A 26,833-nucleotide genomic window follows, 5' to 3' on the forward strand; every position below is an offset into this window, starting at 1 on the left:
ATAACTATTCCAGTCACATCATCCTCCCTCTCTGCCTTCTGTGACTCTTTAAAAAAAAATTTTTTTTTACATTTATTTATTTTTGAGAGACAGAGACAGAGCATAAGCAGGGGTGGGGCAGAGAGAGAGGAAGACACAGAATCCAAAGCAGGCTCCAGGCTCTGAGCTGTCAGCAAAGAGCCCAATGCGGGGCTCGAACCCATGAACCATGAGATCATGATCTGAGCTGAATCGGATGCTTAACCAACTGAGCCACCCAGGCACACCCCTTCTGTGACTCTTGATCATGACTTCAAGCCCCACGTTTGGCACAGTGTTTAATTAAAGAGAAAAATAAAAAAGGAATAGTATCCAGCAATAAAAAGAAACAAATATTGGGGCACCTGGGTGGTTCAGTCGGTTAAGAATCCAACTCTTGATTTTGTCTCAAGTCATGAGATTGTGGTTCATGAGATTGAACCTCGAGTCATGTTCTGTGCAGCACAGAGCCTGCTTGGGATTCTCTCCCTTTCTCCCTTTCTCTCTGCCCCTCCCCTGCTCACATGTTCACTCCCTTGCTCTCTCAAAAAAATAAATAAATAAACACTTAATAATAATAAAGGAATGAGGGGCACCTGGGTGTCTCAGTTAGTTAAGCATCAAACTTTAGCTCAGATCATGATCTTACACTTTGTGAGTTCAAGCTCCATGTCGGGCTCTGTGCTGACAGCTCAGAGCCTGGAGCCTCCTTTGGATTCTGTTTCTCGCCCTCTCTCTCTCTCTCTCTCTTCCCCCCCCTTCCTCCCTCAAAAATAATGTGTATTTATTTTTGAGAGAGCACAAGTGGGGAAGGGGCAGAGAGAGAGAGCAGGGGACAGGCAGAGAGCGAGACAGAACCTGAAGCAAGCTCCAGGATCTGAGCTGCCAGAAAGAGACCAATGTGGGACTCGAACCCACAAACTGGGAGAGCATGACCTGAGTCGAAGTTGGACACAGCCAACTGAGCCACCCAGGCATCCCAAAATAAACATTAAAAAAAAAAAATTAAGGAGTATCTATACACAACAATTTATATGGATCTCAAGGAGATTATACTGAGTGAAAACAGCCAATCTCTAAATGTTACATACTGTAGGATTCCACTTACATAATGCTCTCTGTCTCTCTCTCTTTTTTTTTAAGAGAGGGAAAGTGCAAGCAGGAGAGGGGGCAGAGGAAGAGAGAGAATCTTAAGCAGGCTCCATGCTCAGTGCAGACCCTGGGATCATGACCTGAGCTGAAGTGAAGAGTCAGATGCTCAACCAACTGGACCACCCAGCACCTCCATAATACTCTTGAAATGACAAAATTAAAAAGGTAGAGATCCATTTAATGATTACCTAGGGTTTGGTGGTGGTAAGGGATAGAAAATGAGGTGATTATGACTATAAAAGGGGAGCACAAGAGATGCCTGTGATGGAACTGTTCTGTATCTTGACCGGTGGTGGTCACATGAATCAGTACAAGTGATAATATTGCATAGAACCAAATACACATGCATACACACACACAATTGTATGTAAAACTGGTAAAATCTGAATAAGATTGGTAGATTGTGCCAATATCGATTTCTTGTTTATGACACTGAACTATGGTTATGCATGGATTTATCATTGGGAGGAACTGGGTGAATACAGAGATGTTTGTGATCTCTCTGTATTATTTCCTGTAACTCTATGTGATCCTATAATTATTTCAAAATAAAAAGTTAAAAACAATTATGCTGAATAAACAAGGCCTAATCCAAACACTACTTTTTATATAATTCCATTTATAGAGGTCCTAGAAGAGGCAAAACTAATCCATGATAGAAAAAATGACAGAATGATGGTTATTTTCCAGGCACAGTTTTGTCTTGATAGGGATATGGGTTGCAGTGGTGTATGCTATTAAAGAGAAGACTTACAGGCCCCATTTTTAACAAGATTTGTCAAATCTTGTGCTAAGCCCCGTGTCGCCAAACTGAGGCTTAAATACGGTTTTGGCTCTCCTAGAAATGGAATTGCCTGTTCAGCACTACTTAAGTAATCTGCCTGATACACTCCTGCCATCCCCTAAAGGAAAGTAAGGTTGCAATAACCAACTCTTTTTTTTTTTTTTTTTGCCTAAAATAACTTCCTTGTTCACTCTCCCTCTGGCTATAAAAGCCTTTCATTTTGTATAGCAACTCAGAGCTCCTTTGTATCTATGGGATTGGATGCTTCCCAATTCAAATAGATTTTTGCTCAAATAAACACTTAAAATTTTTAATATGCCACAGTTTATCTTTTAACAATGTTTATATTGGAACACAAGGAATGGTACAGTTAAGATATTCACATCTCTTTGCAAGATATTTACATCTCTTTGTAGTTAGTGATATGCTGAAGTTGCATATCATGTGAAGTATATATATTCATATATTAATGATATGCAGGCCGAAGTATTTTGGGGGAAATGTACTAATGTCTGCATCATGCATGTCTTTGTAATGCATCAAAAGAGACAGGTTGTGGGGCGCCTGGTTGGCTTGGTCAGTTGAGCATCCAACTCTTGATTTTGGCACATATCATAATCCCAGGGTTATGGGATCAAGCCCCACATTGGGCTCTGTGTTGAGCATGGAGCCTGTTTGGGATTCTCTCTATCTCCCTCTTTCCCCTCTCCATAGCTTGTGCTCTCTCTCGCTAAAAAAAATAAAAAAATAAAAAATAAATAAATAAAAACAGGTTGATAGATATTTGATAAAATCAGTTTTATTATTTATTTTATTATGTGGTGGAGTGGGTTTATGGATACTCACTGTAAATTCTTTTCAACTTTTTTGTCTGAAAAAATTTTGTTTTTTTAAAATTTTTGAGAGAGAGAGAGAGAGACAGCGTGAGAAGGGGAGGGTAAGAGAGAGAGGGAAACACAGAATCCGAAACAGGCTCCAGGCTCTGAGCTAGCTGTCAGCACAGAGCCCGATGCGGGGCTCGAACCCACAAACCGTAAGACGGTGACCTGAGCTGAAGTCAGCCGCCCAACCAACTGAGCCACCCAGGCGCCCCTGAAAAAATATTTTTTACCTTTTATTTAAGTAATCTCTCCACCTCAGATGGGGCTTGAACTCATGAAGATCAAGAGTGTGTAACGTACTATTCCGTGGGGTGCCTGGGTGGCTCAGTCAGTTATGCATCCAACTCCTAGTTTCAGCTCAAGTCATCTCACAGGTCGTGAAGTTTGAGCCCTGTGCTGACAGGATAGAGCCTGCTTGGAATTCTCTCTCTCCTTTCTCTGAAACTCTCCTGCTTGCTCTCTCTTGCGTATTTTCTTTCAAACTAAATAAATTAAATATATATATTTATATATATATTAAAAGAAAAAAAAGTCACATGCTCTTCCAACTGAGCCAGCCAGGTGCCCCTTGTCTGAAAAATTTCTTAATAAAATATTGAAAAAAAGAACTAGTTGATTTTTTTTTAAAGCGTATTCATTTATTTTGAGAGACATAGAGAGGAGAGACAGAATCCCAAGCAGACTCCATAGAGCCCAATGCAGGGCTCAATTCCACGAACTGTGAGTTCATGACCTGAGCCAAAATCAAGAGTCTGAAGCTTAACTGACCCACCCAGGTACCCCATTAGTTGATATTTTTTATGCAAAAGTTCTAATTTAGGTCACAAAAGCAGTTTGGATACACTTAATATATATAATTCAGGCTACATTATAATAAACATTTGTCCCCCTAACCAAATATGATTATGTATCATTTTTTAAAATGTTTTGTTTACTTTTGAGAGAGAGATAGAGACAGCATGAGCAGGGGAGGGTCAGAGAGAGAGGAAGATACAGAATCTGAAACAGGCTCCAAGCTCTGAGCTAGCTGTCAGCTCAAAGCCTGACATGGGGCTCAAACCCACGAACCGTGAGATCATGACCTGAGCTAAATCGGACGCTTAACTGACTAAGCCACCCAGGCGCCCCGATTATATATCATTTTTAAATGTGTTAAATAACAATCCTACTTTTTTATACATAAACGAGTTTTATCGCTTGTTATGAAAAATGTGAAATTTGTGTCTTAAGAATGTTAATAATCGTTTAATACAAACTATCTAGATTTTAAAATCCTTTCCTCTTATACTCAAGGATGTTATTAATATTTTATTGCCAGAAATGAGACATCTCTAGCCCACAGCTTAATTATAATCACTTAGAACTACATAAATCAACATAATGACTTTACTATTTGTTCCAGGAAATTCTTGCCCACAAGGAGGCTGTCAATCAGTACATAACTTAATTGTTAGCTTTAAATTTTCCTGAAAATCCATTTATCTGAATAGGTTGCTCATCTGGGTAAAAAGCTTCCTTTTAAAGTACTGACAAGTTGAACTGATCGCTCAATTGGCAAATCTCCTTCCTTACCATAAAAAGGGATCTAATCAAGTCCGTCATCTTGCTCAGTCCACCAGTCTTAAACTATTATCATATTCAATACCAGGGAGATACCCACAGACGAATTAAAAAAGCCACCGTAAGCCACTCCAACCAAAACTCCAAAACCTTATAAAAATCACTCTTGACCTCCTCTCTGAGACACTACTAAGATTTTGTCAAAATCGTGTTCTTCTTTAATGCAGGAAGAAATTTGGTTTTACTCTACCAGGTTGTTCTGGTGGTCTTTTGCGAGGAGGTAGCAGTAGACAATCACAGTGAAGAGACTTCACAATCAACAAAGCTGGGGAAATGTGTATGACCCACAGCAAATCTGGAGTGCTTGCAAGCCACCACTTCATTATTATTGACAATTAAAGGGTGAGATGGGAGGGCTGATGGGTGGGTCATAAAACGAAATTCCAAAGCATAAAATTGTGCAATTTGTGAAGACCGCCGAAACTTAATTGAGTTGTCCTTTGGCAGAAGCGCCACAGAGGTGAGTCATGGGATGGCAATGAGGTCGAAAGAACTGTGAGGTCAAGTTTAGTCATTAACAATAACAACACCTGTTGGCAAAACTGAGGCGCAGAGCAAGGGGTAGCGGGGACTCTATGGTCTCCAGGATCTAGAATTAGGTGCCAGGCCCCACTTTACAAGCGTCTTCCTAGAGTAATAAGAGGCTGCAGAAGGGGCCAGGCACCGTTAGGGAGAGAAGGGCGGTGCTTCAGAAGAGTAGCGCTTAGTAACTCCGACCCAAAAGCCCGCAGTCACCCCTAGGACACAAGGCCGAGGCACGGGGCTGCCCTCTCACAGCTGCCCTTACACTTTCCGTTCCAGTACATTTTACACTTGAGAGTTCCAGAGAGTCCAAAGGGGCAAGCGCTGCGGGTCTTCCTCTGAGGAGCTGCGGTGCTAATGCCCACGCTTTGCTTGCTTTCACAGGGTTGGGCTCGGCGGGCTGCCAGACCGGCTCTCTCTCCTGGACATCATGTGACATGGGGGAAGTGCCCTGCATTTCTAATCATATAAGGCTACAGCCTATAAGTTCAAAAACGGGCTTATCTCAGTCGAACCAACCGCCGGGCTCCAAGCTCTAGCTGTCCCCGAAAATCCCTCCCTTAGGAAGGGCTCCACACCACAGTCCAAGGGAAGGCGCAACCGGAAGGGGCGGGCCTCCCGCCGGACGCCGGACCTCCCGCCATCATGGTTTCTCCGGGAGTCGTTGGCATTTTCCTCCTCTCTGCTCTCCCTCTCTTGTGTCTAGAGCTCCGGCGTGGGATCCCCGATCTAGGTAACTGTTGACCCTTCCCTTCTGACGCTCGCATCCACGTAACTTTCCCATGAATGTTGCGTAGGGTTCCAGTCTCGCGACGACGTCCCCTCCGGGCAGCGCGGACTACGACTCCCAGGCTGCATAGCGCCTGCGTCTCTCATCCGGCGCCGGGGGTCCATTCCAGGGAGCGAGACTCTCCGGGCTTGGGGAAGTCGGCTTCTCTTCGCGGAGGAAGTGTGCCTCCAGTTTTGCGTGCAAGGGATCAGAAGCACAGGAACATATGTAGACACTATTTTCACAGTGTTTTGAACTCCCACAAGGAAATAGGGTGATGTGATGTGATATAGGCCTTCTGAGGAATTTAAGCAGAGATTTAAATAATACGAGCCTGGGTCAAAAACATCCTACATCAAAGGAATTGTCAAGTTGGAGAAAAAGAATGAAGAGCACTGTGGATGCATCAGGGAGACTAAGGGGGAGAGTGGTTGGAGCCAACAACATTCACTGACCACCTCTTATAAACCTAACTCTAAGTGTTGTTTGTTCATTATCTCTTCCAATCTGCATCATAACCATGGTGGGGGTGGGGTATAATCCCCATTTTACACTTGAGGAAACTGAGATTTAAGGAGGGTTATTGAAGGGGCGCCTGGCTGGCCCAGTCAGTAAAGCATGCGACTCATGACCTTGGGATGGTGAGTTCAAGCCCCACTTTGGGTGTAGGAATTACTGGATGGATGGATGCATAGATAGATAAATAAATAGTCACTGGATTCTGAGGAGAATGTTTTGGAGGGAAGCTGTAGTGGAAGCACTGAAACTCTAGCAGTAGGCAAGTAGTGATGATGGCCTGGACTAGAATGATCCAGATCATGCACAGATTTGGGATATTTACAAAGTAGAATCAACAGGATTTGTGGATGGATTAATGTTTGAGAGAGGGAAAGGAGGTATTCAAGGATAACTCCTACCTATGAAGTTCAACAACCCTAAGTACTTGATAGTGCCAGTGATAAAAGGAAAAGTGAAAGGAAAATGGTGGGCCTGGGGAGAATCAGTCCTTTTTTTGGATATATTAGTCATGGGTTTACATGCATGTCTCCCTTACTATACTCATTTCTAAAGTTTGAGACCCTGTTGAAACTTAGCTTTGTAGATTTCCTCTCTTCCTTCCCCCAAGAGGTCAGGTACTTGGAAATGTTTCTTGAAATAACTTAAAATGAAATGCTTTTTAAAAAAAATCTTCAAAGTCCTTTTAGAAGCCTCCTACTCACTCAGGCTATATTGGAATCTAACAAGACCTTTATCCGAATGATACACAGAAATGTTAAATTCACACTTATCTAGTCCAGAATTTACATGCTCCACCTCTTGTCTTTACAGCATCCACCTCTGTTCTGTTAATTTAGAATCTCTTCTACTTTGCATTAATGTTTAAGTTACTAGTCAATGAGAAGGTAGTTAAGGAGGGTTGCAGAAGGAAATCTCATAATCATCTCTGATAACAGGAAAATACACTTCTTGAAGGCAGAGACCACATCTGATTTGATTTTGTGTTCCCATCAATTATCACAATGCCTAATTTATTTATTTTTAATTTTTTTCTTTTTTAAAGTAGGGTCTATGCCCAATGGGGGGCTTAAACTCATGATCCCAAGATCAAGAGTCACATGCTATACCAATTGTGCCAGCCAGATACCCCCACAATGCCTAATTTAATAGAGCAAGCCAAAAATTCTAGAAAATGCAACTGGACTCCTAGTAGTATCTCCATCTAGTTCCTGAATTTTTTCACTTAATTAACTCCTTTCTCCTAGAAACCTCTTGGCTGTGAACTGATGGTTGTTTACTTTGGTTTCTTTCTTTTCTTTTTAAGATTTTATTTTCAAAAAAAATTTTTTGATGTTTTCATTTATTTTTGAGAGAGAGGGAGACACAGAGCATGAGCAGGGGAGGGGCATAGAGAGAGGGAGACACAGAATCTGAAACAGGCTCCAGGCTCTGAGCGAGCTGTCAGCACAGAGCCCAACACAGGACTTGAACTCATGAATCGTGAGATCATGACCTGACCTGAGCCGAAGTTGGACACTCAACCAACTGAACCACGCAAGTGCCCCTATTACTATTATTTTTTAAGTTTATTTTGTTTATTTTGAGAGTGAGGGAGAGAGTGCAAGTGGAGAAGGGGAAGAGAGAAAGAGGGAGAGAGGGAATCCCAAATAGGCTCTGTGCTGTCAACACAGGGCCTGACAAGGGACTTAAACCATGAACCAAGAGATCATGACCTAAGCCCTGATTGAGTTGGGCACCACCCAGGTGCCCCATTACTATTATTTTTTTAAAGAAATCTCTACACCTAACGTAGGGCTCAAACTTAGAACCCTGAGATCAAGAGTCACATGCTCTATAAATTGAGCCAGCCAGGAACTCCTGCTTTGCTTTCCTGATACTTGTTTTCCAAATATCCAGTAATAGTATTTAAGTCTGTTTTACAAATCACACATCCCAGTGTAACAGCTGCAGGGCTAGTTATGTGTGGTACAGTCCTTAATAGATACTAATACTTTTAGCTGGGCTGCTAATTGAATTCCTAGCTGGAAAACTAGAATTCCCAGACTCATTCATTCAACTGGGCTGTATTTTTGGACAAACATTGAAAAATGATTCCTGTCTTTTTCTACTGTGTAAAAGCCTTTATTGTCAGTACATTTTTACTTGTACTTAAAGCTAAATATTTTATTTAAAAACTTTTGGGGCGCCTGGGTGGCTTAGTCAGTTAAGAGTCCGACTTTCGCTTAGGTCATGATCTCGCGGTTCGTGGGTTCGAGCCCCGCATCGGGCTCTGTGCTGACTGCCAGCTCAGAGCCTGGAGCCTGTTTCAGTCTGTGACTCCCTCTCTCTCTGACCCTCCCCTGCTCACGCTGTCTCTCTCTCTCTCTCTCCTAGAGATAAATAAAACATTAAAAAAAAATAAAAAATAAAATAAAAACTTTTTAAATATTTATTTATTTTTGAGAGACACAGAGAGGGAGACAGAGTGTGAACAGGGGAGGGGAAGAGAGAGAGGGAGACATAGAATCTAAATCAGACTCCAGGCTCTGAGCTGTCAGCACAGACCCTGTTGTGGGGCTTGAACTCACAGACCAAGAGATCATGACCTCAGCCAAAGTTGGACGCTTAACCAACTGAGCCACCCAGGCACCACACGCCTAATTTTTTAATGCTGCTTCCTTACATTTGTTCATTTGTTGTTCCTTAAAGTGTCTTGCATATGGGCTCTTGAGAATATGGACCAAAAAAAAAAAAAAAAAAAAAAAAACCAAACCAAAACAAACTCAATTTAATAAAAAAATGTTTTACTTGAAAGTTGTAAACAAACACAAGTCTAGTTCTTTTATATTCCCATATGACATTTGCAACTTCCTTGCTTGTTTGAACAAAAAGCAGTATCATAGAACATAAATCCCATAACTCAGTTTCTTTAAGTACCAATACTCTAGGTATTTAATTACTTTTGTAATAGCCAGAGACACCCTAGATTTAATTAGGTGTTGTCTTGAACAACTCTTGAATCAACAGCTAATGCTGGCAAAAAGTTAGAGGGCAAAACAAAACAAGTTCTTTAAACAGCTTTAAATTGGGGCAGTTGGGTGGCTCAGTAGTTTGGGCATCCAACTTGGGCTCAGGTCATGAGCAGGGTGCGAGCCCCGCATTGGGCTTTGTGCTGACAGCTAGCTCAGAGCTTAGAGCCTGTTTCAGATTCTGTACTTCCCTCTCTCTCTGACCCTCCCCTGCTCACGCTGTCTCTGTCTCTCTCAGAAATAAATAAAACATTAAAAAATTGGTTTTAATAAATAAATAAAAATAAACAGCATTAAATTGCTTTTTTTTCATGGATAGCATGTATCTGAGGTTTCTTTTTTAAGTTTATTTATTTATTTTGAGAGACAGAGAGTGCACACCAGTGGGTAGGGCAGAGAGAGGGAGAGAGGATCCCAAGCAGGCTCCCCACTGTCAGCTCAGAGCCTGATACAGGCTCACAAACCGTGAGATTATGACCTGAGCTGAAACCAAAAGTTGGATGCTTAACTGACTGAGCAACCCAGTCACCTCTATATATCAGTTTTAAATGAAAAATAAAATATTTATCACAAGTGTAGTCAACTATACTTGAATAAAAATAAATATTTAAGTCTGTATATATAAATCCTTTTTTAATCATTAATTGACTACCTGCCCTGATCACATAGGTAAGATGGTTCCTCTGTACCTCTGCCTGGTGACTTTTGAGAACACCCCTGGAGGGTAGAAACCAATTTTAACCCATCTTTGTATCCGCTCCCTCCCCGTTTAGCAAATTGTGTTACACAAAGTAGGTACTTACTACATTTTTGCCCATTTAATTTCCATCTTTGTTTTATTTATTTATTTATGTATTTATTAATTTATCAAATTTACATCCAAGTTAGTTAGCATACAGTGCAACAATGATTTCAGGAGTAGATTCCTTAGTGCCCTTTACCCACTTAGCCCATCCCCCCTCCCACAACCCCTCCAGCAACCCTCTATTTGTTCTCCATATTTTTTTTTAAATTTTTAAAAAATGTTTTATTTATTTCTAGGATAGAGAGAGAGACAGCATGAGCAGGGGAGGTTCAGAGAGAGAGGGAGTCACAGACTGAAACAGGCTCCAGGCTCTGAGCTGGCAGTCAGCACAGAGCCTGACGCGGGGCTCGAACCCACGAACCGCGAGATCATGACCTAAGTGAAAGTCGGACGCTTAACCGACTAAGCCACCCAGGCGCCCCTTTTTCTCAATATTTAAAAGTCTCTTATGTTTTTTATCCTCCTTCCTGTTTTTATATTATTTTTGCTTCCCTTCCCTTATGTTTATCTGTTCTGTCTATTAAAGTCCATATGAGTAAAGTCATATGATATTTGTCTTTCTGTGACTAATTTTGCTTAGCATAATACACTCTAGTTCCATTCACACAGTTGCAAATGGCAAGATTTTGTTCATTTTGATTGCTGAGTAATACCCCATATATATATACACCACATCTTCTTTATCCATTCATCCATCAATGGATATTTGAGCTCTTTCCATACTTTGGCTATTGTTGATAGTGCTGCTATAAATATTGGGGTGCATGTGTCCCTTTGAAACAGCACACCTCTATCCCTTGGATAAATACCTAGTAGTGCGATTGCTGGGTCGTTCATCTTTGTTCTTAAAATAAGACTAAATGCTGAAATTTTACTTTTTTCTAGATAAACAGGTATGTAAATAATGATTTTATTTTCAAGTGACTGAATAAACATTGAGAAATAGGGAAGTATACAGTTGCGTAATTGAACTGTGAGAAATAGGAAGTTGTTTCAGAATGACTGTGTTTAAGTAGAACTAGAATTTAGTAGAACTGGCTCAGTCGGTAGAGTGTGTGACTGTTGATCTCAGTGTTGTGAGTTCAAGTCTCATGTTGGGTATAGAGAGTACTTAAAAAAATAAAAATAAATCTTTAGGGGTGCCTGGGTGGCTCAGTCAGTTAAGCATCTGGCTCTTGATTTCAGCTCAGATCACCATCTCATAGTTTGTGAGTTCAAGCCCTGCATCAGGCTCTTTGCTGACAGTGCAAAGCCTGCTTGGGATTCTCTCCCTCTCTCTCTCTGCCCCTACCCTACTTGCTCTCTCTCTCAAAGTAAATTAATAAACTTAAAAACATTTTTTTAAAGAATCTTTAAATGAATGAATGAACAAACTAGAATTTGACTAGATGCTAATGTTACAATGGGATAATATTATCTACTTCTCTAGACAGAGGGAAACCAGGATTTATGCATTATTGATAGTCATTATGTTTATAATGTAGCTAGTCACATGAATTATACCCATATTCATGAGACAGAAGATGTTCTAAAATTGTTTTCTGAAAACTTGTTCTGATAATAATCGACCATGATGAATTTTAGTTCACAGAGGAGAATTTGAAAAAATCATAAGATGGTTACTTAACTTTTACTATTCTTTACTACTACAAATACTCTTCTTAATGCCTTAGTATTTGTTATTAGTATCAAGGAAAGTAAGGGGAATTATACCAAAGATTTAATGAAGAGTTAACACCTATTCTTTTGAAGCTGTTTCAAAAAACAGAAATGGAAGGAAGGTTTCCAAACTCATTCTATGAGGCCAACCCTAGCTTGATTCCAAAATGAGACAAAGACTGTACTAAAAAGGACAACTACAGACCAATTTCCTTGATGAACATGGATGCAAAAATCCTCAACAAGATAGTAGCCAACCAGATCCAGCAATATATTATTCAAGTGGGATTTATACCTGGGAAACATGGCTGGTTCAGTATTCGCAAATCAATCAATGTGATAGAAAGAATAAGAACCACATGATCCTCTCAATAGATGCAGAGAAATCATTTGACAAATACAGCATCCTTTCATGATAAAAACCCTCAAAGAAGGTAGGGATAGAAGGATCATACCTCAAGATCAAAAGCCATATATGAAAGACCCACTCTAATATCCTCAATGAGGAAAAACTGAGAGCTTTCCCCTTAAAGTCAGGAACATGACAAGGATGTCTACTGTCACCACTGTTATTTAAAATAGTGTTGGAAGTCTTAACCTCAGCAATCAGACAACACAAATAACTGAAAAGCATCCAAATAGGCAAGGAGGAAGTGAAACTTTCACTCTTCACAGACAACATGATACTCTATGTAGAAAACCCAAAAGATTCCACCAAAAAACCTGCTAGAATTGATGCATGAATTCAGCCAAGTCTCAGGATATAAAATCAATGCACAGAAATCAGTTGCATTTATATACACCAAAAATGAAGCAGTGGAAAGAGTATCAAGAAATTGATCCCATTTACAATTGCACCCAAAACCATAAAATACCTAGGAATAAACCTAACCAAAGAGGTGAAAAATCTATACACTGAAAACTATTAGAAAGCTTATGAAAGAAATTGAAGAATACACCCAAAAATGGAAAAACATTCCATGCTAATGGATTGGAAGAATATTGTTAAAATGTCGATACTACGGAACGCAATCTACATGTTCAATGCAATCTCTATGATAATAACACCAGCATTCTTCAGAGAGCTAGAACAAACAATCCTAAAATTTGTATGGAACTAGAGAAGACCTCAAATAGCCAAAGCAATCCTGAAAAGGAAAAATAAGGTTGGAGGCATCACAATTCCAGACTTCAAGATGTATTACAAAGCTGTAATCATCAAGACAGTACGGTACTGGCACAAAAACAGACACTCAGATCAATGGAACAGAATAAAAAAACCCAGAAATGGACCCACAAACATATGGCCAACTAATCTTTGACAAAGCAGGAAAGAATATCCAATGGAATAAAGATAATCTCTTCAGTAAATGGTGTTGGGAAAACTGGACAGGAACTTTTAAAAGAATGAAACTGGGCCACTTTTTTATACCATACAAAAATAAACTCAAAATGGATGAAGAACCTAAATGTAACACAGGAAGCCATCAAAATCCAGAGGAGAGAGCTAGCAAAAACCTCTTGGACCTTGGCTGCAGCAATTTCTTACTCAACACATCTCTGGAGGCAAGGGAAACAAAAGCAAAAAATGAACTATTGGGACCTCATCAAAATAAAAACTTCTGCACAGTGAAGGAAACAATCAGCAAAACTAAAAGGCAACCGATAGAATGGGAGAAGATATTTGCAAATGATGTATCAGATAAAGGGTTAGAGTCCAAAATCTATAAAGAACTTATCAGATTCAATGCCCAAAAAACAAATGATCCAGTGAAGAAATGGGCAAAAGGCATGAATAGAGACACTTTTGCAAAGAAGATATCCAGATGGCTAACAGACACATGAAAAAATGCTCAATGTCACTCATCATCAGGGAAATAGAAACCAAAACCACGAGACACCTACCACCTCACACCTGTCATAATGGCTAACATTAACAACTCAGGCAACAGCAAATGTTGGCGAGCACGCAGAGAAAGAGGAACCCTTTTGCACTGCTGGTGGAAATGCAAACTGTTGCAGCCACTGTGGAACACAGTTGGAGGTTTCTCAAAAAGTTAAAAATAGAACTACCCTACGACCCAGCAATTGCACTACTAGGTATTTACCCAAAGGATACAGGTGTCCTGTTTCAAAGGGGCACATGCACCCCAATGTTTATAGCAGTGATGATGACAGTAGCCAAAGCATGGAAAGAGCCCAAATGTCCATCAACTGATGAATGGAAAAAGAATATGTGGTGTATATATACACAATGGAATACTATTCGGCAGTCAAAAATAAGGAAATCTTGCCATTTGCAACAACGTGGATGGGAACTAGAGTGTATTATGCTAAGCAAAATTAGTCAGAGAAAGACCATTATCATATGACTTCACTCATATGTGGAATTTAAGATACAAAACAGATGAACATAAGGAAAGGAAAGCAAAAATAATATAAAAACAGAGGGGGTGGGGAGTACGCCTGGGTGGTTCAGTCAGTTAAGCATCCGACTTTGGCTCAGGTCATGATCTCACGGTTCGTGGGTTCAAGCCCCACGTCAGGCTTTGTGCTGATAGCTCAGAGCCTGGAGCCTGCTTCTGATTTTGTGTCTCCCTCTCTCTGCCCCTCCACTGCTTGCTCTCTGTCTCTGTGTCTCAAAATAAAGACATAAAAAAGTTTTAAAAAAGTACAGAGAGGGGGACAAAACATAAGAGACTTTTTTAAAAAAAGTTTATTTTGAGAGAGAGAGAGATAGAGTGTGTGTGAGCAGGGAAGGCGCAGAGAGAGAGGGAGAGAATCTCAAGCCAACTCAGCACAAAGCCCAATGCAGGGCTCAAACTCACAAACTGTGAGATCATGACCTGAGCTGAAACCAAGAGTTGGATGCTTAACTGACTGAGCCACCCAGGCACCCCAAAACATAAGAGACTCTTAAATACAGAGAACAAACTGAGGGTTGGCGAGGGGTTTTGGGTGGGCGTATGGGCTAAATGGGCTAAATTGGTATGAGCACTGGGTGTTATATGGAGGGAATGAATCACTGGATTCTACTCCTGAAATCATGATTGCACTATGTGCTAACTAAGTTGTATGTAAATTTTTAAACATAATATAAATTTAATTTAATTATTTTAAAAAAGGAAAATATTTTGAATTTTAATAATTTTTTTTTTCCTTTTTAAGGAATTAAAGATCTAATTTTGCTGTGTGGCCGGATTTTCTTACTGCTTGCTCTTCTTACTTTAATTATTTCTGTGACTACCTCATGGTTTAATTCATTTAAATCTTCCCAAGTGTATCTTAAAGGTAAGTTTATTGTTTATGCTACCCTTTTATAATTTTCTACTCAAATTTCTTTCCTTTATGTATTCTAAGATATTGCATAATTAGAATCATTTACCGCTAATATGTGACATATAATTTCAGCTGATCATTACTTTAGTCTTGATTTTATTTATTTAAAATTTTTAATGTTTATTTATTATTGAGACAGAGAGAACAGAGCATGAATAGGGGAGGGGCAGAGAGAGAAGGAGACACAGAATCTGAAGCAGGCTCCAGGCTCTGAGCTGTCAGAGCCTGACGCGGGGCTTGAACCCACAAACCATGAGATCATGACCGGAGCTGAAGTCAGACACTTAACCGACTGAGCCACCCAGGCGCCTCACATTAGTCTTGATTTTTAATGGACTATAAATCCCAACATTTTTATGGGAAATTGTACATTATCCTTGTATATACATTTGAAATGATAGCATTTCTATATTGATACATTACAGATTTTCTAATTTTAAATTGTGCAGTTTCATTGCTGTTTGATGTTTATATTTTCAGTTTATAAACTATTAAGATACAACAAATGGTAATTGTATCTACCACTAATCTGGAGAGGCTTTTCAACCCAGTTTATTTTTCCTTTTACTTTGGCAGTTTTTGTTTACACACTTATCTATCTGTATAGTTAAGTGCTTACTCTTAATTTTAGGAAACCATGCTTGTTCATATTTTATGTTTGATAAGCAAAAAGTTTTACTTTAATTTTGGTAGGTAAATATTTGTCAAAGACTTTGACAGTGTTAAAAATGTTAGAAGCCTTTTAAAACAATATTGTAAGGGCACCTGGGTGGCTCAGGTCATGATCTCGCGGTTCTCAGGTTCAAGCCCTGCATCAGGTTCTGTGCTGGCAGCTCAGAGCCTGGAGCCTGATTTGGATTCTGTGTCTCCCTGTCTCTCTGCCTCTCCCCTGCTCATGCTCTGTCTCCCTCTGTCTCAAAAATAAAAATAAACTTTAAAAAAAACAACTCAATATTGTAGTTCACTTCAGAATGGATGAATCCTAAAACTAAAGCCTGCATTCTTTTTTTTTTTTTAATGTTTTTTTTTTATTTATTTCTAAGAGAGAGAGAGAGAGAGAAACAGCGTGAGCAGGGGAGGGTTAGAGAGAGAGGGAGTCACAGACTGAAACAGGCTCCAGGCTCTGAGCTGGCAGTCAGCACATAGCCGGACGTGGGGCTCGAACCCCATGATCTCGAACCCGCGAGATCATGACCTAAGCGAAAGTCGGACGCTTAACCGACTAAGCCACCCAGCCTGCATTCTTGTACCCTTCTACAAAGAAGCTTGCTAATAGTGATTTTGGTACATTCTGTTTCATCTTGCTACTTATTTAAATGTAAATAAATAACAGGAAAATGAGCAGTGTTTCATGTATAGCCCTTCCAAATTAACCATGAATATACCCATAATCCTAAAAGGTTATACTGTTCGACCCAAACATAAAAGACAATCTGGATGTTTTAGGATCTCTCAATCATAGATTTTGGAAATTGTTTTCTTCTTTTAGTAAATTATTTGGTAAATTATACTTCAAACTATCCATTGGAAAATTAAATAAGAGCATTGTAACTTTTCTTGGAAATGTTGTGTTAAGTGCATTGACATCAGAAGGATATTTACTGTATGCATTAAATGGTCAAGCAATCTATGTTTTATAAATAAGGGAAACGTGTATTTGACATAGTTTTCGTAGTTTAAATTGTACCTTTTTGTTGTTGGAGTGTACATCATTCTGGTACATTTATGGATTAATGATTTTGAGGCATAATCATCACTGAAGGCTAAAACTATTTAAGAAGTAATTAAGACCGTATAAAATTGCTTAATTATTGTCAGATTTTCTTCAAATGAGTAAAAAATCCTCTCGTTTATACAGTTTCTGTCTTCCCTAGTGTTATCAGATATTAATATACAAGACTTCACATTCATCCCAAACTTTAATCCCCCATGTTTTATAAAGATTTGCATGATGAAGTGTATTAAAACTTCAGAAGCAGTCAGTGCTCAGTGGCTTTAAGGATTAAAGCCCTTTGGGGCATCTGTTTGGCTCAGTCAGTAGAGCATGTGACTCTTGATCTTGGGGTCATGAGTTCAAGTCTCATTTTAAGTGTGGAACCTACTTAAAAAGAAAAGTATTAAAGCCCCTTAATCAACTGCTATTGATTTATTTAGAAGCTATATTCTTTGATTCAGAGTCAGAAGGGAGAGCCTGAAGATCACTAAGTCTGACTCATCACATAGCAAGTTAGTGGCCTTCTGATTTCCTATGTGGTTTGCTGCCCTGATCTTTCCTTAATAAACTTGAGGAAATATTTATTGCCAGGAGAGAAAGTTGTTGACAGAAAGGAACACTCCTATTTAAGGAGCCAGGCAGGTTAAAGGATATAGTTTCTAAGAAGATATATAATTCCTCAAGGGAATACAGTTAAATGAAATTAATTCAAATGATACTTAGTGTACCTGGAATAAAAAAGGTTATACAACAGCAAAAATCCTTTTTCTTACCATTCAGTGGATAATAACCTAATATTGGTTCAGTCATGGGAGTTTCCAAGCAAACTCCACTTTTGGAATCTATATATGTGTACGTATGGTTTGTTTGTTTGTTTGTTTTAAGTTTTGTGTGTGTGTGTGTGTGTGTGTGTGAGAGAGAGAGAGAGAGAGAGAGAGAGTTGGGGAGGAGCAGAGAGAGAAAGAGACGGAGACAGAGACAGAAGGAATCCCAGGTAGGCTCTGCACCATCAATGCAAACTTGAGGCTCAAACCCATGAACTAAGAAATCACCTGAGCCGAAACCAAGAGTTGGACGCTCAGGGACACAGGGACACAGGTGTCCCTGTATGTATTTTCTAAAGTAGGCTCCGTGCCCAAATTGGGGCTTGAACTCATGACCCTGGGATGAAGTGTCAGATGCTCTACCCACTGAGCCAGCCAGGTGCCCCTTTATTTATTTATTTTTAAAAGATTTTATTTTTGGGGGCACCTGGGTGGCTTAGTCGGTTAAGCGTCCGACTTTTGCTTAGGTCATGATCTCGCGGTTCATGGGTTCGAGCCCCGCGTCGGGCTCGGCTCTGTGCTGACTGCCAGCCCAGAGCCTGGAGCCTATTTCAGAGTCTGTATCTCCCTCTCTCTCTGACCCTCCCCTGCTCACGCTGTCTCTCTCTCTCTCCTAGAATAAAAAATAAAAATATTAAAAAAAAAAAAGATTTTATTTTTAAGTAATCTCTACATCTAACATGGGTTTTATTTATTTTTTAATGCTTTTTTATTTATTTCTGAGAGAGAGAGAGCATGAGCAGGGGAGGGCCAAAGAGAGAGGAAGACACAGAATCCGAAGCAGGCTCCAGGCTCTGAGCTGGCTGTCAGCACAGAGTCTGACGCAGGGCTCGAACCCACGAACCGTGAGATCATCACCTGAGCCGAAGTCAGACGCTTAACCGACTGAGCCACCCAGGCGCACCTAACATGGGCTTTAAAGTCACAAGCCTGAGATCAAGAGTCGCACATGGGGTGCCTGGGTGGCTCAGTCAGTTAAGCGTCCAACTTCGGCTCAGGTCATAATCTCTCAGTTCGTGAGTTCGAGCTCCACGTTGGGCTCTGTGCTGACAGCTCAGAACCTGGAGCGTGTTTCGGATTCTGTGTCTCCCTCTCTCTCTGCCCCTCCCCAGCTGATGCTCAGTCTCTCTCTCTCAAAAATAACTAAACATTAAAAAAAAAAAAAAAGAGCTGCACACTCCACTGACTGAGCTAACCAGGCACCCAGGCATGTTGCTTTGCTGTCATGTCAAGGGTGACCAAATCGCACACATGCCTATAGGGCACCGCTCTGCACTTGATGTGCAGAAATGGGCTTTCATGCCATGTCTTGGAGCAGCTGAAGCCTTAACACAAAAAACCCAATATAATCATTCTTGAAGCCTCCTCACCAAAACTGTAATATTTATTAATGTGTATGAAAGAATTTTTGTCTCAGAACAGACCTTTTCTTACGGATTTTACTTGTGGATTTCTTTGAACTGTCTACATGTACCTCATTTTCATCATTTAAAAAATACAGTCTGTTTTTTGAAGGCTTGTCTCTTCCAAAATGTTATCTACAGACCACTTTCAGAGCATTCAACTTACAATATTTGAGAATTAAAAAGAATTTTTTGTTTTGATGTCTTAGAAGAAGAAGAGAAGAATGAAAAAAAGCAAAAACTTGTCAGGAAAAAACAACAGGAGGCACAGGGCGAAAAGGTAAAGGATAATTTTTAGACAGTATATATACAGAGAATACAGAATATCTGGGGTGTTTAAAATTGAGGTCTGTTGCTTTTCCTTGTTTGTGCTCAGACTTTTTTTTAAGTTTTTTTAAAGTTTATTTAAGTTTTTTTTTTTAAGTTTATTTACTTTGACAAAGAGAGAACACACTTGCGATCGTAGGGGGTTGGGGTGCAGAGAGAGAGGAGAGAGAGAATCCCAAGGAGGCTCTGTGTTTTCAGTGCAGAGTCTGACTTGGGGCTCAAACTCACTAACTTTTGAGACCATGATCTGAGCTGAAATCAAGAGTGAGATGCTTAACTGACTAAGCCACCTAGGTGCCCCACGTGCTCGAATTTTTTAATTATTGAGATCAAATTCACATGACTTAAAAGTAACCAATTAAAAAAATTAACCAATTTAAAATGTACAATTCAGGGGCGCCTGGGTGGCTCAGTCAGTTGAGCGGCCGACTTTGGCTCAGGTCATGATCTCACCGTTCATGGGTTCGAGCCCTGCATTGGGCTCTGTACTGACAGCTAGTTCAGAGCCTGGAGCCTGTTTCAGATTCTGTGTCTTCCTCTCTCTCTGACCCTCCCCTTCTCACACACTCTCTCTCTCTCTCAGAAATAAATTTAAAAAATGTTTGGAAAATTTTAAAAAATAAGATTAAAAAATAAATAAAATAAGATGTACAATTCAGTGGCATTAGAACATTCACAGTGTTATGCAATCACTACCTCTCTCTAATCCTGAAACATTTTCTTTACCCCAAAAGAAAACCTCGTCCCTATTAAATAGTCACTTTTCCATTCCCCACTCCTACCCTCTGGCAACCACGTCTCCTTCCAGTTTGTATGGATTTGTGTATTCTGGATATTTCATATGCATGGAATCACATAATATGTGACCTTTTGTGTTTGGCTTCTTTCACTTAGCATAATGTTTTCTGGGGTTCATCCATATACCTGTATCAGTACCTCATTCATTTTTGTGGGTGAATATTTCACTATATGGACATATCAAAATTTGTTTATCGATTCATTTGCTAATGCACACTTAGGTTGTTTCCACCTTTGGGCTATTGTGAATAGTGGTGCTATGAATATTTGGACACAAGTCTTTGAGGATCTGTTTTCAGTTCTTTTGGGTATATACATAGGAGTAGAATTGTTGGGTCATCTGGTAATTCTGTGTTCCACCAAACTGTTCTCTCCACCAGCTATTCCATTTTATATTCCCACCAATTTCCCAGGGTTCCCATTTCTCACGGACATATATTATTCCCACTCCTACCTCCTTTAAAATACTCATTGTAGTGGTGCCTGGGTGGCTCAGTTGGTTAAGCGTCTGACTCTTGATTTTGGCTCAGATCTTGAGGTTCATGAGTTCAAGCCCCGTGTTCCTGCTTGAGATTTTCTCTCTCTCCCTCTCTCTCCGCCCCTCCTATGCACTTTCTTTCTCAAAATAAATAAACTTAAAAATAAATAATAAATTCTCATTGTAATGAGTATGAAGTGGTATCATATTGTGGTTTTGATTTACGTTTCCTAACAACTAATAATGCTGAGAATCTTTTCATATGCTTGTTGGAGAAATGTCTTTTGTTTTCTTATATCTTCTCCCAGAAATGTCTGTTCAAGTTCTTTGCCCATTTTTGAATTGTGTTATTTGTCTTTTTGTTTTTTTTAAAGAGTTCTTTATGTATTCTGGATCCTAGATTCTTATCAGATACATAATTTCCAAGTATGTTCTCCCTTTGTGTGGGTTGTCTTTTCATTCTTTTGATACTGTCCATTGATGCGCAAAAGTTTTGATGAAATCCAGTTATTTCTTTTGTTGTGCATGCTTTTGGCGTCCATTGCCAAATTCCATTGTCCATTGCCAGATTGAAAGCCATGAAGATTTACTTTCAAGAGTTGTATAGTTGTAGCTTTTATATTTAGGTTATTAACCCACTTTGAGTTAATTTTTGTATATGGTGTGAGATGGGGATTCAATTTCTTTCTTCATATTGTTTTGGCTATTTGGGGCTCTTTGCAATTTCATGTGAATTTGAGTTGGCTTTTCCATTTCTGTAAAAAAGGCCTTTGTGATTTTGAGAAGGATTACATCAAAATCCATAGATTACTTTGGGTAGTTTTGACATTTTATATTAAGTCTTCCTTGCTTTGTCTAGTATTGACATCTTAATGATATTAACTTTCAGCCATAAGCCTGTAATATCTTTCCACTTATTTATATCTTTAATTTCTTCCAGCAATATTTTATAGTTTTCAGTATACATAGTTTTTACCCTTTTGACTAAATTTATTTCTATATATTTTATTTTGGATGCTGCTTTAAATGTAATTGTGGTTTTCTTTTTTGACTTTTCATTGCTAGTATATAGAAATACAAACGATTTTTGTGTGTTGATCTTGTACCCGGCACTTTGTTTATTGTTTACTAGCTCTAGTGATTGCTGTGCATGGATTCTTTGGGTTTTCTATTTAAGGCAAACCTTATTTTATTGTACTTCATTTTATTGTGCTTTGCAGATACAGGGTTTTTTTGTTGTTTTTTTTTTTTTTACAAATTGAACGTTATGGCGACTCTACATCAAGCAAGTCTATTAGTGCCATTTTTTCCAATAGCATTTGCTCACTTCATGTCTCTGTGTTACATTTTGGTAATTCTTGCAATATTTCAAATGTTTTTATTATTATATTTTTATGGTAATCTGTGAATTTTTAGACAATAAAGTATTTTTTTTAAGGTATGTGCTTTTTTGTAGACATAATACTATTGCACACTTAGTAGACTACCGTATAGTATAACATAACTTTTTAAAAGTTTATTTATTTTGAGTGAGAAAGCACAAGTAGGGGAAGAGCAGAGACAAGGAGAGAGAGAAAGAACCAGCAGGGGAGGGGCAGAGAGAGACGGGAAGAGAGAGAATCCCAAGCAGGCTCTGCGCTGATAGCACAGAGCCCAATTTGGGGCTCGAGCCCATGAACCTGAGCCAAAACCAAGAGTCAGACACTTTACTGACTGACCCACCCAGGTGCCCCTACACATAACTTTTATATATACAGGGAAGCCAGAAAATTAATTCGACTTCCTCTATTGCTATATTTACTTTATTGCAAACTGAACCTGCAATATCTCCAATATATGCCTATATAAGATCATGTCATCTGTGAATAGGGATAGTTTTACTTCCTCCTTTCCAGAATTGGTGTTTATTTCTCTTTCTTGCCTATTGCTCTAGCTAAGACTTCTAGGTGGTGTTGAATAGTAGTGGTGAAGGAAGGCCTTCTTGTCTTGTTTCCTGGTCTCAGAAAGCTTTTAGTCTTACTGAATGTGATGTTAGCCATGGGATTTGTCTCATTATGTTGAGCAAGTTCCTTCCTATTCCTAGTTTCTGAGTATTTTTATCATAAAGAGTGTTGAATTTTGTCAAATGTTTTTTTTTTAATTTTTTTAAATGTTTTTATTTATTTCTAGGAGAGAGAGAGAGAGACAGCGTGAGCAAGGGAGGGTCAGAGAGAGAGGGAGTCACAGACTGAAACAGGCTCCAGGCTCTGAGCTGGCAGTCAGCACAGAGCCCGACGCGGGGCTCGAACCCACGAACCGCGAGATCATGACCTAAGCAAAAGTCGGACGCTTAACCGACTAAGCCACCCAGGTGCCCCAGTTTTTCCTTTATCAATTGAGATGACCATGTATTTTTTCCATTTGTTTTATTGATATGTATTACATTGATTGGTTTTCTTATGTTGAAACCTCTTGCATTCTTAGGATGAATCACACATGGCTGGTATATAATCCTTTCAGTCTGTTAATTGGATTCAGTTTGCTAGAATTTTGTTGAGGATTTTTGCATCTATATAAGGGATATTGGTTTGTACTACTCTAGCAGTGTCTTTGCCTGACTTTGGTATCAGGATAATGTTGACCTCATGTAATTAATCAGGAACTGTTCTTACTTATATTTTTTGGAGTTTCAGCAGGACAGTGTTAACTCTTCTTTAAAGGTTTGATAGAAGGCACCTGGGTGGCTCATTCGGTTGAGCATCCCACTTCCACTCAGGTCATGATCTCAAAGTTCGTGGGTTTGGGCCCTGCGTGCAGCTCATCACAGAGCCTGGCACCTGCTTCGGATTATGTGTCTCCCTCTCTCTGCCTTTCCTCCACTTGTGCACACATTCTCTCTCTCATAAATAAACAAACATTTAAAAATGTTTAAAGATTTGGGGCGCTTGGGTGGCTTAGTCGGTTGAGCGTCCGACTTTCGCTTAGGTCATGATCTCGCGGTTTGTAGCTTAGAGCCCCGCGTCGGGCTCTGTGCTGACTGCCAGCTCAGAGACTGGAGCCTGTTTCAGAGTCTGTGACTCCCTCTCTCTCTGACCCTCCCCTGCTCATGCTGTCTCTCTCCCTCTCTCCTAGAAATAAATAAAACATTAAAAAAAAAAACGACAGAAAAAAATGTTTAAAGATTTGATAGAATTCACCTGTAAATCTACTTTTCTTTACTGGGAGGCTTTTAATTACTGATTCAATATCTTGTTAGATATATTGAGATTTCCTGTTTCTTCCTGAGTCCGTTTAGGCAATTTATATGTTTCTAGAAGTTTATCCACTTCATCTTGGTTTTCTCATATGATGGTCTACAATTGTTCACAATATTTTTTTCTGGGGCACCTGGGTGGCTCATTTGGTTGAGTGTCCAACTCTTGACTTTGGCTCAGGCCATGATCTTGAAGTTCTTAAGTTCAAGCCCCATGTTGGGCTCTGCACTGACAGTGCAAGCCTGCTTGGGATTCTGTCTCCCTCTCTCTCTGTGCCTCCCCACCCCAAAAATAAATAAATAAACTTATAAAAACAAAGGAAACCAAAAACCCCACCAGAATCTCCATTTCTTTTAAGCCCCAAAATATTTCTACTTTACTGTGATTAAGCTATTCGTTAACACTTTTCCAAATGACTTCATGCCTTGGGCATCATGCCTTGAGCAAACAGCTTTGACTTAAAGCTCCTAGAAGCCAAGCCTCACATCCTATGCATCTTTGTATCCCTAGCTCCTAGTAAGTTTTCGTTACACTGAAAACACATTAAAATATCTAGAGGCTGACTGCCAAATAAGCATAAGCATTGAACATTTGTTTTTATCTGCTTTCGGTGTATATGCAGATTTTTAGAGAGTAATGTACAAATGGAGGATGCTGCTTTTTTGACAAAATTGAGTTAGCGTGAAAGAAAACACAATTTGTTAACGTGTTTCTTATTTACACCTTTATAGACAATGTAAGATCTTAGGAATGTTGTGGTAATAACACTTTATTTATTTGTTTGTTTGTTTATTTTAACAGGTCAGCAGATACATAGAGAATGTTCTAAAACCTCACCAGGAGATGAAATTGAGAAAACTGAAAGAGCGCTTTTATCAGATGACGGGTGAAACCTGGAAGTTAAGCAATGGTCACAAACTTGGGGTTAGAAAATGGTCTCACTTTATATTTTGAATTCTGCTACTACGTACATGCAGTATATGTATATTACATATAATGTATAAGTACATGCAATGTATAGGCATATTACATATATATACTTTTAAAATTTCAACTGGTGTTAAACCAGTCTCGTTTTTAGGAATCTTTACTGCTAATGAGTGTACATAGAGCATATTTGTGTGTCGAAGGGTCAAGTGCTTTTGGTGCCCAAAGAGCATATAACTCAGATACTTGAGAACCTCTAACATAAAGCTGTCTTTGTGAAAACTGTTGACCAATTACCATATTTTACATGAGGAAATTCAGATCTTTCCTTAAATAAGATCTCCAAGGTACTACAAGCTCACATTATACTCATTTATGTTTCTCTCTGTTTCTATAAAGCCAAATTAACCTCTGACTCTTTTTTCCTTTGGCATTAAATATGAACTTTCTCATTTGCTAGTGGAAGTTTCCAATTTAAAGGGTTTTTTTGTTTTTTACAGAGGAAAAGGGATATTTATAAAGGAGTTAAGTTTTAGGGGTGCCTGACTGGCTCAGTTGGTAAAGCATGCCACTCTTAATCTCCAGTTCATGAGTTCATGCTGCCCCAGGTTGGACCTGGAGCCTACCTAAAAAAAATTAAGTTTCAGAGTAACTAGTCACAGATTTTATATGTAAGATCATTTCTATTCCAAAGACTTTTTGGTTTTATTGCTTTCTGTTTATATTGCATCTTTTACCATCCTATAAATAAAATGATCTGGTAAAGGTAAACAGGATTCTTATCATGAAGTAGAATCAGCTGTTATTCATTTCGTAATAGTAAATATGTCATAGAACCATCAAGGGTGGGTAACAAAATTAATGTGAAAGATGTGCAGCATGAAATGTGCCTGCTCTGTGGAGTGAGTTCACCTCTGAGATGAGTTTGTCTTCTGTTCAGTTTGTCTTCTGTTTGGAAGCCTGATTTTAGCTGGCCACACCTTTTTCTGAAATGGTCACAAAGTGAATTAGTCATTCTGCCCCTTGCTTTTAGGCTATGTCTTCATGACACGAGTAGTATATATTTTAACCTAATTAGTGGGGACAACAAGAAGTCAGGGACCAGGGAGACCATTAGTATTGTTATGACTTAAGGCTTTTAGGACTGTCAACAGTGCGCGAATCAAGGGGCACCTGGGTGGTTCGGTCGGTTCAGCATCCAACTTCGGTTCAGGTCATAATCTCATGGTTTGTGAATATGAGCCCTGCATCTGGCTCTCTGGGCCTTTTCTCCCCTCTTTCTGCCCCTTCCCCACTGGTTTTTTTTTTCTCTCTCTCCCTCCCTCTCTCCCTCTCTCTCTCTCTCTTTCTGTCTCTCAATACATACATACATACATACATACTTATATACATACATATGTACACATACATACTTATATACATACATACATATGTACGTACACTTTTAACAAAAAGATGAATAAAAAAAAAAGAAGAATGTGAGAATCGGAATGTCAATTGCTGAGAAAAGGTGTAGGCGTCAGCTGATGGAGCCTGGTACTTTGCAGTCAGCCAGCCTGTTTGGCCAGTTAACTATTGAGCATCCAGATTTCTTGATTTCCATTGCTCTTGCCCCTTCCACAAGGTTTTCTTAGGATAAAGGAATGGGGAAAACACCCCCAAAATGGTGGCCATTTTAGTCTGATGAGAACTTTTACAAGTCAGTGGATGTAGAAAAGGGTATTATTTAACTAATAAGTATGTATCTGAGAATTTGACATTTAAGTTCATTATTTTGCTCAGGAAAAAGTTTTAATGGATAATATTAATAAAAAGTAATCTTTATGATTTCTGGAATAAAATCCTTTGCCTTCTAAAGTGATTAATTCAAAAGGAAGATCAGAGTTTGAATTTGAGAACTGAAATATGTTTATATGTAACAGAATACTAGGACCATATTCAGCTATGGAAGTATTTCATGGTTACATACACAGACATGTTTTTACATACATAGTCTCTTTTCATAGCTTTTTAAGGCACTGTCTTTTTTTTAAAAAAAATTTTTTTAAGGCAC

At 39.2% G+C, this 26,833-nt stretch overlaps 1 protein-coding gene across 1 annotated transcript in view; it reads left to right on the forward strand.

Moving 5' to 3' along the window:
- Positions 1-4,568: 4,568 nt before the first annotated feature.
- The window catches only part of UBXN8 (UBX domain protein 8), a 35,319-nt gene continuing 13,054 nt past the window's right edge, over positions 4,569-26,833 (forward strand). The window contains exons 1-5 of the mRNA XM_039221144.1: positions 4,569-4,915; positions 5,362-5,710; positions 14,906-15,028; positions 19,227-19,297; positions 24,655-24,777. Coding sequence (XP_039077075.1) covers positions 5,623-5,710; positions 14,906-15,028; positions 19,227-19,297; positions 24,655-24,777 — 405 coding nt within the window. The 5' untranslated portion in view covers positions 4,569-4,915; positions 5,362-5,622. The remainder of the gene's footprint in view (positions 4,916-5,361; positions 5,711-14,905; positions 15,029-19,226; positions 19,298-24,654; positions 24,778-26,833) is intronic.

The sequence above is a fragment of the Hyaena hyaena genome, unplaced genomic scaffold, assembly GCF_003009895.1.
Source record: "Hyaena hyaena isolate Hyena2069 unplaced genomic scaffold, ASM300989v1 scaffold_17, whole genome shotgun sequence".
Lineage (NCBI taxonomy): Eukaryota > Metazoa > Chordata > Mammalia > Carnivora > Hyaenidae > Hyaena > Hyaena hyaena.